The 13,507-nt window shown below is 37.1% G+C and overlaps 1 protein-coding gene across 1 annotated transcript in view; it reads right to left on the minus strand.

Moving 5' to 3' along the window:
* SCAMP1 (secretory carrier membrane protein 1) overlaps positions 1-13,507 on the minus strand; it is a 141,262-nt gene that overhangs the window by 82,361 nt on the left and 45,394 nt on the right. The window contains exon 3 of the mRNA XM_046000136.1: positions 94-192. Within this exon, the coding sequence (XP_045856092.1) occupies positions 94-192 (99 nt within the window). The remainder of the gene's footprint in view (positions 1-93; positions 193-13,507) is intronic.

A 13,507-nucleotide genomic window follows, 5' to 3' on the forward strand; every position in this document is an offset into this window, starting at 1 on the left:
AAAAGTTAAAGCAACGTATAAATAATTCTACTCTGAAGATCTTATTGATAATATAATTTCCAATACAAATTTACACATATAACATCAACTAACCTTTGCAATCTGTGTATAAGCTGGATGTTCCTCCGTTGGTTTCATTATTGCTGGTTGTGTACTGGGTACATTAGGCATTTTCACAGTGCCTGGTGGAGGCTAGGAAAATTAAGAAAAGGACAAATTATATAACATAGAGATCCAATTTTAACTTCTTTCAAAAGGCCTAACCCCAATAAAAAACAAAACACCAAGAACTCCTCTCTTCCTCTGCTCATATGCAGTAAAGTGCTGCTTCAGCTCTCCATCTCCATTTTCTCAAACTCACTCATTCCTCAACTCTCCAATTTGGCTGCTACCTCTACCACTATAACACAAACACTCTCCTTGAGTGTTCCACATGTGAAAACACACACACAAAAAAAACAAACCTTGAAGGATTGTTTTTTAGTAAGATAAAGATAGTGCCAAATCGAAGAATTTACATCAAGGTTAACTGTTAATCTTTCCACCAAAGAGAGGTACGTCCACCATTGTTTCCACCTAAAAAGTTAATAGGAAAGGTTGGCTGGAAAGATGGCAGAGTAGGAGGACCCTAAACTCAGCTCTTCCCACAGATACAACTAGATAACACCCACAGCAGCGGAATTAACCCTGGAAACAGCCCAAGGACTTCCAGAACACACTCCACAACGAAAGGCAGGGAAGAGTCCACATCAGAGGTGATATGAAGGGCGAAGACACAGTCTAGGAGCAAAAGGGACCACAGTCAGTCGCAATGGAGAAGGCGCCAGTGGCACGGAGAAGACCGGCAAACAAACCTTCGGACTGGGGAGGCTGCTAACAGGAAAGATGAATCTCCATAGTTGCCTCTGAAATTTCATGAATTCTTAAAACCACCAGGACTTAAAACCTAGAATTTTAAAAACCAGCATGCTCAGCTCTGGGTGAGCCCAGAAGGTGTTAGGAAACAAGAGTCCCTCATCTTTTAGAGACAGCATGAAAAACAACCTATGCAGATGCAGGCAGAACCAGCAGTTCAAAAAATGCCATGGGCAGACAAGAAGGAGAGAAACTTGCTCACTCAGAACATGGCCTGGAGAGACAGGGATCATGCGGAGACCCTTCCAGGTACAAAGGAGCTGGGAGGTGACATTCTCCTCCCTTGCTCCCCGGCATAAATAACAGCCACCTGCGGAAACTATCACCGTGCAGACACATGCTGCTTAACTTGCTCACACCAAACCAACCCTGCCACATGTGCTTTGGCAGATCAGCCCTTCCCAGCCATGCTCCCCCGAGTCCTGGTGCTGTGGAGTCCCTCCCCCAGAAGATCACCCTGCCAATACCACATCTCGTGAACTGCTTGTTTTGTGGGTGAACTGCGGACTGCAGTTCCAGCAGTGGCAGGTATTGTTTCAGAAGTAGACCACTGTACACCTTGCTATTCACCATGTTTGTTAATGCTAAAGACAGCATTAGCAAACATCTGGCCTGAAGGGAAAAGATGCCAGAACTCATCAGCAGAGTACACACAACATAACCTGGGGAACATGGACACTGCACTACAGGGCACTATAATACCTCTTCTTCAACGGCTACTGTTAAAGAGTAAGGTAAGTAGCTGACTTCTCTAGCACAGAGAAACAGACACAAAGTCAAACAAAATGAGAAGACAGAGAAACATCTCCCAAGTGAAAGAACAGGATCAAACCACAGCAAGAGACCAAATTAAAATGGATATAAAAAAAATACCTGAAAGAAAATTTAAAATAATGATCACAAAGATACACACTGGACTGGAGAAAAGAGTGGAGGACATAACACAGTGAGACCCTTAACTCAGAGATTTAAAACAAACAAACAAAACCAGAGGTCAAGAACACAATAAGTGAAATTAAAAATACACTTAATGTAATAAATAGTAGGCTTGATGCAGGAATGAATTAATACCTGGAAGACAGAGTAATACAAAGTAACCAAGTTGAGCAAAGGGAAAAAAAGTATACAAATTGAGAATAGTATTAGGGAACTCAGCAACTCCATCAATCGTAGTTACATCCACATTACAGGGATCTCAGAAGAGTGGGGCAGAAAATTTATCTGAAGAATTAGTAACTGAAAACTTCCCTAATGTGGGGAAGGTAACAGATACCCAGATTCCAAAGGCAGAAAGATGCCCCCAAAAATTCAACCCAAGAAGGCCCACACCAAGACACAAAGCAATTAAAATAACAAGAAATAGGAATAAAGAAAAAATGTTTAAAGCAAGAGAAAAGACAACAGTTACATACAAGGAAAATCCCATAAGGCTATAAGTGAATTTTTCAGCAGCAACTTTGCAGACCAGAAGGAAGTGGCATGATACATTCAAAGTGGTAAAAGGGAAACATCTGCAGCCAAGAATACTCTACCCAGTAAGACTATTATTCAGAATAGAGAGCTGAAGAGTTCCTCCAAAAAGCAGACCACTAAACCAGCCCTTTAAGAAATTTTAAAGAGGGGGCGCCTGGGTGGCTCAGTGGGTTAAAGCCTCTGCCTTCGGCTCAGGTCATGATCTCAGGGTCCTGGGATCGAGCCCCACATCGGGCTCTCTGCTCCGCGGGGAGCCTGCTTCCTCCTCTCTCTCTGCCTGCCTCTCTGCCTAGTTGTGATTTCTCTCTGTCAAATAAATAAAATATTAAAAAAAAAAAAAGAAATTTTAAAGAGAACGTTGAGTTAAAAATAAAGACCATAAGTGAGAGTATGAAAAGTAAAAAGCACAAAAGCAGCAAAAATAAATATTTCTGTAAAAATCATTGAAGAGGTTCATAAAATAAAAATATGTGAAATACGACAGTATATACGTAAAAGGTGGGAGGAAAGGAACAAAGAATGAGTTTAAACTTAAGCAACCATCAACTTAGTATAGACTGCTATATGCAGAAGATGTTACAAACATAATGGTACCACAAATCAAAACCCAATAATAAATATACAAAGACTGAAGAGAAAGGGATCCAAGCATATCACTAAAGAAAGCCAATGAACCATGAAAGACAGCAAGAAAAGAATCAGGAAATCTATAAAAACAACCACAAAACAAGTAACAAAATGGCATAAACACATATCTATTAATAATTACTTTGAATGTAAATGGACTAAATGTTCCAATTAAAAGACACAGGGTGACCAAGTAGATATACAAGTAAGACCCACATATATGCTGCCTACAAGAGACTCATTTCAGATGGAAAAACACTTGCAGATTGTAAGCGATGGGATAGAAAAACATTTATCATGCAAATGGATGCCCAAAAAAGCCAGGGTAGCAATATTTATATTGGACAAAATAGACTTACAACAAAGACCACAAGAGACAAACAAGGACGCTATGTAATAATGAAGGGGACAACCCAACAAGATAGAACTGTAAATATTTATGCACCCAACATGGGAGCACCCAAATATATAAAACAGTTAACAAATATAAAGGAACTAATCAACAGTAATACAATAATGGGGATAGTAAAGGGCTTTAAGACCCCATTTACATCAGTGGACAGATGACCCAAACACAAAACCGACAAGGAAACAGTGGCTTTGAATGACACACTGGACCAGGTGGATTTAAGACATATTCAGAACATTCCATCCTAAAAGAGCAGAATACACATTCAAGTGCACCCTGGACATTTTCCAGAATAGATCACATAAGAGGCTACGAAAAATATATATATATATCAACAAATTAAAAAAAAAAAGTCTTACCATGCATCTTTTTTGACCACAATGCTATAAAGCTAGAAATCAACAACAAGAAAAAATAAGGAAAGAGTACACATACATGGACATTAAATAACATGCCATTAAACAATGAATGGGTCACCAAGAAATCAAAGAAATCAAAAATTATATGGAAACCAAAGGAAATGAAAACACAGTGGTCTAAAATCTTCAGGATTTTAGATGTCATTTAGGCGCCTGAGTGACTCAGCTGGTTGGGTGTATGACTCTTTTTTTTTTTTTTTTTTTAAAGATTTTATTTATTTATTTGACAGAGAGAGAGAGAGAGAGGTCACAAGTAGGCAGAGAGGCAGGTAGAGAGACAGGAGGAAGTAGACTCCCTGCTGAGCAGAGAGCCCCATGCGGGGCTCGATCCCAGGACCCTGAGACCATGACCTGAGCCGAAGGCAGAGGCCTAACCCACTGAGCCACCCAGGCGCCCCTGGGTGTATGACTCTTGACTTCAGTCATCAAGTCAATGGTCATGGTCTCAGGGTCATGGGATTGAGCCCTGTGATGGGCTCCAGCCCTGTGATGGCTCCATGCTCACCATAAAGTGAGATTCTCTCTCTTCCTCTGTCTCTCCCTCCGCCTCTTCCCCTCACTCATACGCTCTCTGTTTCTCTTTCTCTAAATAAAGAAATTAAATCTTCCAAAAAAATAAAAATAAAATCTTTGGGATGCAGCAAAAGTACTTCTAAAAGTTTAGAGGAATACCAGCTTACCTCACGAAGCAAGAAAAATCTCAAGTAAATGACCTAACCTTACACCTAAAGGAGCTAGAAAGAGAAGAACAAAACCCAAACCGAGGAAAAAGAAGGAAGTAAAAATTTGACCAGAAATAAATGATAAACCAAAAAAACAACAGAACAGATGCATGAATCTAGGTAGGACCTGGTTTTGTGACAATATCAATAAAACTGATAAATTCCTCAAGACTCACTATAGGAAAAAAGAGAAGAGAACCCAAATAAAATAATGAAAGAGGAGAAATAATAACAAACACAACAGAAGTACAAACAATTTTAACAGAATATTATGAAAACCTACACGACAAAAAAAATTGGACAACTCAGAAAAAATAGATAAATTCTTGGAAATATATAGCCTGCTTTAAAACTAAAGCAGGAAGCATTGGGGAGGGTATGTGCTATGCTGAGTGCTGTGAAGTGTGTAAACCTGGCGATTCACAGACCTGTACCCCTGGAGATAAAAATACATTATATCCTTATAAAAAAATAAGAAATAAATAAAAAATAAAATACAATAAAATAAAACACTAAAGCAGGAAGAACTAGAAAATCTGAACAGACCAATCACTAGCAATGAAACCGAATCAAATAGTAGTAGCCAAAAAACCAAAATCCAGGACCAGAAAAATCTCACAGGCGAATTCTACCAAACATTAAAGAATTAATACCCATTCTTCTCAAACTTTTCCAAAAAATGCAAGGGGAAGGAAGACTTCCAAATTCATTCTATGAGGCCAATATCCCCAATTCCAAAACCAAATAAAGACACCACCAAAAAAGAGAACTACAGGGGTGCCTGGGTGGCTCAGTGGGTTAAAGCCTCTGCCTTCGGCTTAGGTCATGATCTCAGGGTTCTGGGATCGAGCCCCGAGTCGGGCTCTCTGCTCAGCCAGGAGCCTGCTTCCCCCTCTCTCTCTGTCTGCCTCTCTGCCTACTTGTGATCGCTCTTTGTCAAATAAATAAATAAAAATATTTCAAAAAATAATAAATAAATAAAAATAAAAATGAGAACTACAGGCCAGTATCTCTGAGGAATATAGATGGAAAAGTCCTTAACAACTACTAACTATGTATTTAACAAATCATACACCATGATCAAGTGAGATTTACTCCCAGGATGCAAGAGAGGTTCGGTATTTTCAAATCAATCAAAGTGATACATCACATCAATAAGAAAAAGGATAAAAACCACATGATGATTTCAACAGATGCAGAAAAAGCATTTCGCAAGGTACAATATCCATTCATGGATAAAAACTCTTAAGAAGGTAGGTCTAGAGAGAATATAACTCAATATAATAAAGGCCTTATACTAAAACCCCACAGCTAACACCATACTCAATAGGGAAAAACAGAGCTTTACCCCCAAAGTCAGGAACAACACAAGAACGTCCACTCTCAACACTTCTATTCAACATAGTATGGGAAGTCCTAACCACAGCAATTCTACAACAAAAAGTAAAAAAGGGCACCTGGGTGGCTCAGTCATTAAGCATTTGCCTTTGGCTTAGGTCATAATCCTGCAGTCCCAGGATTGAGCCCCACATCAGGCTCCCTGCTCAGTGGGGAGTCTGCGTCTCCCTCTGCCCCTCACCCTGCTCATGCGTGCTCTCTCTCACTTAGTCACCCACTCACTCTCTCTCAAATAAAATATTAGGGCACCTGGGTGGCTCGGTCAGTTGAGCATATGATTGATTTTGGCTCAGGTCATAATCTGAGGGTTGTGAGATCAGCACACATCTGGCTCCACACTCAGGGTAGAGTCTGCTTGAGATTCTCTCTCCCTCTCTCCCTGAGCCACCTAGTGCCTCTGTTGCATTTCTCTACACTAAAAATGAAGCAGCAGAAACAGATATTAAGAAAACATTCCAATTTATAATGTACGAAAAATAATAAGATACCTAGGAATAAACCTAACTAAAAAGGTGAAAGACTTATACTCCAAAAACTATAAAACGCTGATGAAAGTAAGTGAAGATAACACAAAGAAATGGAAAGATATTCCACGCTCATAGATTGGGAGAAGAATTATTGTTAAAATGTCTATACTACCCAAAGCAATCCATACATTTAATATAATCCCTATCAAAATACCAATAGCGGGGCGCCCAGGGTCCTGGGATCGAGCCCCGCGTCGGGCTCTCTACTCCGCGGGGAGCCTGCTTCCTCCTCTCTGCCTGCCTCTCTGCCTACTTTTGATTTCTCTCTGTCAAATAAATAAAATAAAATACCAATAGCATTTTTCACAAAACTAGAACAATCCTAAAATTTGTATGGAACCACAATGACCTCAAATAGCCAAATCAATCTTAAAAAAGAAAAACAGAACTGGAGTTATCACAATCCCAGATTTCAAGTTATATTATAAAGTGGTAGTAGTTAAAACAGGATGGTACTGGCATAAAAACAGATACATTAAATCATAGAACAGAAAATCCAGAAATAAACCAACAATTATAAAGTCAATTAATCTCTGACAAAGGAGGAATGAATATACAGTGGGAAAAAGACAGTGTCTCCAACAAATGCTTTTGGGAAAGCTGGACAGCTGCATGCAAAAGAATGAAACTGTACCACTTTCTTTCACCATACACAAAACTAAACTCAAAATGGATTAAGGACCTAAATGTGAGACCTGAAAGAATCAAAATCCTAGAAAAGAGCACACGTAGTGATCATTCTAACATCAGCTAGGAATATTATTCTAGATACGTCTTCTGAGGCAAGGGAAATAAGAGCAAAAATAAAATATCATCAGCATCAAAATAAAAAGCTTCTGCTGAGCAGAGCAAACAAAAAAGCAACCCACACAATGGGAGAAGATATTTGCAAATGACACACCCAATCAAGAGTCAGCATCTAAAATACATAAAGAACTTACACAACTCAACACCAAAAAAAAAAACAAGTAATCTGATTAAAATGGGAAGACATTAACAGACATTTCTCCAAAGAAGACATCCAGATTGACAATAGGCACATGCAAAGGTGTTTGAAATCACTCATCAGGGACATGCAAATCAAAACTACAATCAGTTGCGACCTCACAGAGGTCAGAATGGCTAAAATCAAAACCATTAGAAACAAAAAGTCTTGTGGAAGATGTGAAGAAAAAAGAACACTTTTGCACTGTTGGTGGGAATGCAAATTCATGCAGCAATTGCGGAAAACTGGAGGTTCCTCAAAAAATTAAAAATAGAACTACTCTACAATCCAGAAATCACACTACTGGGTATTTACCAAAAAATACCTAAACACTAATTCAAAGGATACATGCACCTCTATGTTTATGGCAGCATTATTTACAATAGTCAAATTATGGAAGCAGCCCAAGTGTCCATTGATAGATGAATAGATAAAGAAGATGTGTATACACACACACACTGCAGTATTATTCAGCCATAAAAAAGAAGGAAATCTTGCCATTTGCAACAACATGGATAGAGCAAGAGAGTATAATGCTGACTGAAGCCAAAAAGAGACAAAGATATTATGATCTCACTTGTATGTGAAATTTAAGAAACAAATAAGCAGATTTTAAAAAGATAGAAATAAACCAAGAAACAGACCCCTTACCATAAAGAACAAACTGATGGTTACCAGAGGGGAGGCAGGTGGAAGGATGGGTGAAACAGGGGATGGGCATTAAAGAGAACATTTATCATGATTTTTTTTTTAATGATTTTTTTAAAAAAAGTAAATAGGAATGCTTTTGACAGAACTCCACTAATACCCTTTGGAAAGACTAAGAGGGGAGTCATTAGGGAGATGGAAAATAAACTGCAAAACCTCCACTTTTCCAGTTGGATCCAGGAGTATTTGAAAGCAGCTGCAAGATCAAAGAGCAAATAGATACCCACAAGTCTATCAAAGGGGAATTGGTTAAATTACTGTATAAACATACCATCCAGCCATCAAAAGGAATGATTTAGAGTTACAGAAGACAGCCTTTTAAATAATTAAATAAAGTGAACTACAGAAAGCATACGACCATTTTTTTGCTATAATAAACACATACTTGTACACACCCAGAAAAATATCTGGAAGCTCTTAGCAAACTGGTATCAGAGAAATCTGCACCTTTTGCTTTATACATTTCTATTACTTACCTACCCCCCAATATATTACTTGTTTTTTAAGTTAAAAAATATACTTCTAAAAAAAACCACCTGGGTGGTTCATTCAGTTTAACGTCTACCTTCAGCTCAGGCATGATCCCAAAATCCCAGGATCGAGCCTGCACCAGGCTCCCAACTCAGCAGAGAGCTTCCTTCTCTCTCTGCCCCTCATCCTGCTTGTTGCTCTCTCTCTGAATTAAATAAAAATCTTCTTAAAAAATTAAAATACATATTTTTAAGTATTCTTTTAAGTGGCCATAGGAAAAGGAAAATAGAAAGGAAAAAAAAAGGAAAAGAGAAAGAAAGCACATGAGCAAGTGGCTGCGAAGGGAGGTTCAAAGATTGAAACTGTCAAAGCCAGAAGACCCCACCAATGTATCAGGATTCTACCCCGACACAACAAGTAGCAGTCCTGAAAAGGAAGCCAGGCACAACTGAAGAAATAACTGAAGAATACAGCTAATTATAAAATTCATATGAAAAAGCCAAGGGCTAAGAATAGGTCAAACAATTTTGAGGAAGAATAGAGCAGACCTGTGATATTAAAGCTTATTGTAAAGATAGTTATTAAGAGGGTGGTACAGATGGCAAAGATAAAGAAATATACCAATAAACAGAAGAGACACAGAAATAGACCCACACAAATGCAGAAACTTGATACCCAAGAGAGAGGACACTCACTATACAACAGTGGAGAAATAATGTATTAGTCAATAAATGATGTTAGGAAAACTGACCACCCACATGTAATAGTGAAACTAGATTTCCTACTTAACACCACATGAAATAAATTCCAGGTAGATGATCTAAGAATGAAAAAGCAAAAATTACACACTTTTGAAAAAAAAAATAGGTGAATATTTTTATGAACTTAGGAGACATAAGAGCTTCTTGAATGTGAGCTCTAGGAATCACTATGTATTTTGTCAATAATGTATCTCCAGTGCCTAAAACAATGCTTGGAACACAGTAAATGCTCATTAAGTGCTTGTTAAGTTAACATGAGAAAAACATACAAACAATAAAGATAGGTAAGTTCAACTATACGTATCCCCCACTTTCTGAAAGTTTCCTTTACACCGCTTCAGAAGACCTACATTAGTACGGTGACAGCTTTTTTCGTAAAATCAAAGAAAATCAGATTTCTTTAGGTTAGCGAAAACAGGTACTAATGTAGGTCTTTCTAAAAGTAAAGTGGTGTAACATCAAGTTTGGGAAAGCAGGGAATACCTTTTACTTTATGTCTTTTGGGGTTACAAAAAGTTTCATAGGTGTGCTCTACTTTTCAATAATGGGGGAAACCTGTATAATCAAACTTAACATTGAGTGAAAAGTCAAATCACAGACTAGAGAAAATTGGTTATAATGCATATATAATGCCACCCAGAATCCAAAAAGAATTGCTACAAATTCATAGAACTCTAAACTACTAATAGAAAAATAAGCACAAGATCTGAACAGGCAATACAAAGAAGAAAACAGGAATGGTAAACAAAAATATTAAGTAATGGTTCAAGCTCTCTAGTAACATATTCTCAAATCTCAAATGGGTATTTTTTGTTAAACTATAAAAACACTAGAACATAGCATAGTTCTATAATATAGAGGACATAGATGATATATAGATGACTTTTTGATCTAGGGTTGGAGCAAAAGTATTCTAAATATTTAAAAGGGATGAGGGGAAAGAAATCATAATGAAAAGGTAATATATCTAGTAAATACTTAGAAGCTGGATGATATAACGTGCTTCGTAGCCAAGATTAAAGGGCAAAATCTAGTAAGTAACACATATAACTGTCAACTGATTAATACACTTCATTACATACAAATCAGTAAAAAAAACCCGATGAACATGTTACTGAGGAAAAATGCATTTTAAAAAGCCTTCAACAAGCAGGTTACAAAATACATACAAAAAAATAGACATATTAAAAATGTTAACTCCTCATTAGTGATCCATAAAAATGTAAGCTTCTAATTATTTTTTAGGTTACTACTACCATAAGATTATCACATTTTGGAAAAGATGTAAAATGGGTGTAAATTTATACACATTGATAATAGGTACAAACTTGTTCATATAATAATCCTGGAGCTTAATTTAGTATTATGTACAACAGCCATAGAAGTATTTATACTCTATGACTCACAAATAGTGTTAAAAAAATATAAGGAAATGATCAAAGATAGGCACAAATGTGTGTCTGCCAAGGACGCTTACCATAGCATTATTTACAAAACCAAAAAGCTGGAAATAACCCAAATGTCCAAATAAGAAAATAAACTGTTTTATCCATAGGAGACCATTTTAAGCATCTATTTAAAAGGCTTGAAAAAATATTTAATGAAACCAGAAAAGCTGGTACCAATAATAAGTGATAAAAGTTATAAAACTATGTCAGTTTTTAATTTTAAAATTTATTAAATTCATCAAAATATTAATAGTGATTATTTCCAGATAGTGAGATTAAAAGATCTTTGGGTTTTTTAAAAAATCTCCATGATAGGGGCGCCTGGGTGGCTCAGTGGGTTAAAATCTCCATGATAATCTTTTGTTATCACAAAAGTTATAAATTCTCTGTTCCAATTTCTTGTTCCCCTCACTCCAATAGCTCTTAAAAAGCAGCAAAACTGAAGCTGATCAATCTTAACTGTTCTTGACTAGAAAAGATTGGCCCTTAAGTTTCACTCTCTTGGTTTAATATGTTGAGACAACAGAATAATGACCCCCAAAAAAAGACTGGCAAAGTTAGTTTGGCAGCACGCTTCAGAAAAACTACATAAGAAATTATCCAAAAATTCACTCAAGTTGAAAACTTACTATAAATTCTTTACTGTTTTAAATAACAAATGAGGCATTAAGTATAATCAATTCATAAGATAAAGATGAAGGCTGGACTAGAGATAGTAATTTGATATATGTGAGGTCATAGTTGCTTGCAGTATAGCAATGATGAGAAAGGTTGGAAAGATACAAATCTCTGGGAGCAGTTATATTAACCCACTAGCTATTTACCTAATAATTTTTTTCAAATCTGTAGATGTTAGCTAGATCATTGTCCATTTCTGGGACCCAGTATTTTCTTCAGCCACAATTTACTTGATTAGCCATCTCCAAACAAGTAAAGCTCTAGACACAATTTTTTTTTTTAAAGATTTTTATTTATTTGACAGAGAGAGCACAAGTAGACAGAGAGGCAGGCAGAGGGAGAAGAGAGGGAAGCAGGGTCCCTGCTGAGCAGAGAGCCCAATGAGGGGCTCGATTCCAGGACCCCAAGACCATGAACTGAGCCAAAGGCAGAGGCCTAACCCACTGAGCCACCCAGGCGCCCCTAGACATAATTTTTAAAGACCTATTTGATGATGGCTCCTAATTCTATTTCTACTTTTCACCTTCGCATATACAGTAAAAAGAAAACTAATGAAACCATCCACTCAAGACTTTCATTTCTGCAAAAGGCATCCAATTTGGAAAGGAAGAAATAAAAATATCATTTTTATTGATGTTATGATCTTACACACAAAAAATCCTAAAAAGCCTATCAAAAACTGCTAGAATCAATGATTTCTATAAAGTGATAGGATAAAAAATCAACACATAGAAATCAGCTGCATTCCTTTACATTCATAATGAAGCAACAGAAAAAGAAAACCAACCCATTCACAATAGCATCAAAAACAATAAAATACTTGAAATAGGTGATGGGGATTAAAGAGTACACTTATCATGATGAGTACTGAGCAATGTACAGAAATGCGGAATCATTATATTGTATACCTGAAACTAATATAACACTGTATACTAGGTATCCTGGAATTAAAATTGTAAAAACAGAAGGCCTGGGTGGCTCAGTGGGTTGGGCCTCTGCCTTCGGCTCTGGTCCTGGTCTCAGGGTCTTGGGACTGCTCAGTGGGGAGTCTGCTTCCCGCCCCACCTCTGCCTGCCTCTGCCTACTTCTGATCTCTGTCAAATGAATAAATAAAATCTTTAAAAATAAATTAAATTAAATTATGGGGTGCCTGGGTGACTCAGTGGGTTAAAGCCTCTGTCTTCAGCTCAGATCATGATCCCAGGGTCCTGGGATCGAGCCCCACATCAGGCTCTCTGCTCAGCAGGGAGCCTGCTTCCTCCTCTCTGCCTGCTTCTCTGCCTACTTGTGATCTCTTAATAAAATCTTAAAATAAAATCTTGTAAGTAATAAGATCTTAAAAAAATAATAATACAATAAGATAAAATTGTAAAAACCTCAATTTTAAAAAACTGGTGTTTTAATTGGGACTTCATCAGGATAAAAAGCTCTTGCACAGCAAAGGAAATAGTTAACAAAACTAAAAGGGAATGGGAGAAGATATTTGCAAATGTCTTATCAATAAAGGGCTAGTATCCAAAACATATAAAAAACTGAACAAACTCAACACTCAAAAAAGCAAAAAATCCAGTCAACATGGGCAGAGGACATGAACAGATGTTTCTCCAAAGAAGACATTTAAACAGCCAACAGACAAATGAAAAAATGTTCAACATTTTTCATTTCGAAACATACTTTAGCTCAACAGAATCAAAAACAGTATAACAATCATGGCAATAAATAGTATAGAGATTCTTCTGTAACCTAATGAGTTCTCTGCACTGAAAATTCTCAAGATGTTTCATTATTAAATAAATAATATATAAGATCCCTTCAAGGCACTGGTCCATGAGTTATCTTTCTGATGCACAATTGTATGTTCTCCTTTCTGGTTTTCTTCCATATTCTAAACACCTATTGAAGAAAATTCCCCCTTGTTTTTTCCTGTTCTTTCTCTTCCATCTGTGAACCAACAAAGTTCGTAAAT

The sequence above is a fragment of the Meles meles genome, chromosome 3 (assembly GCF_922984935.1).
Source record: "Meles meles chromosome 3, mMelMel3.1 paternal haplotype, whole genome shotgun sequence".
NCBI classification, from domain to species: Eukaryota; Metazoa; Chordata; class Mammalia; order Carnivora; family Mustelidae; genus Meles; species Meles meles.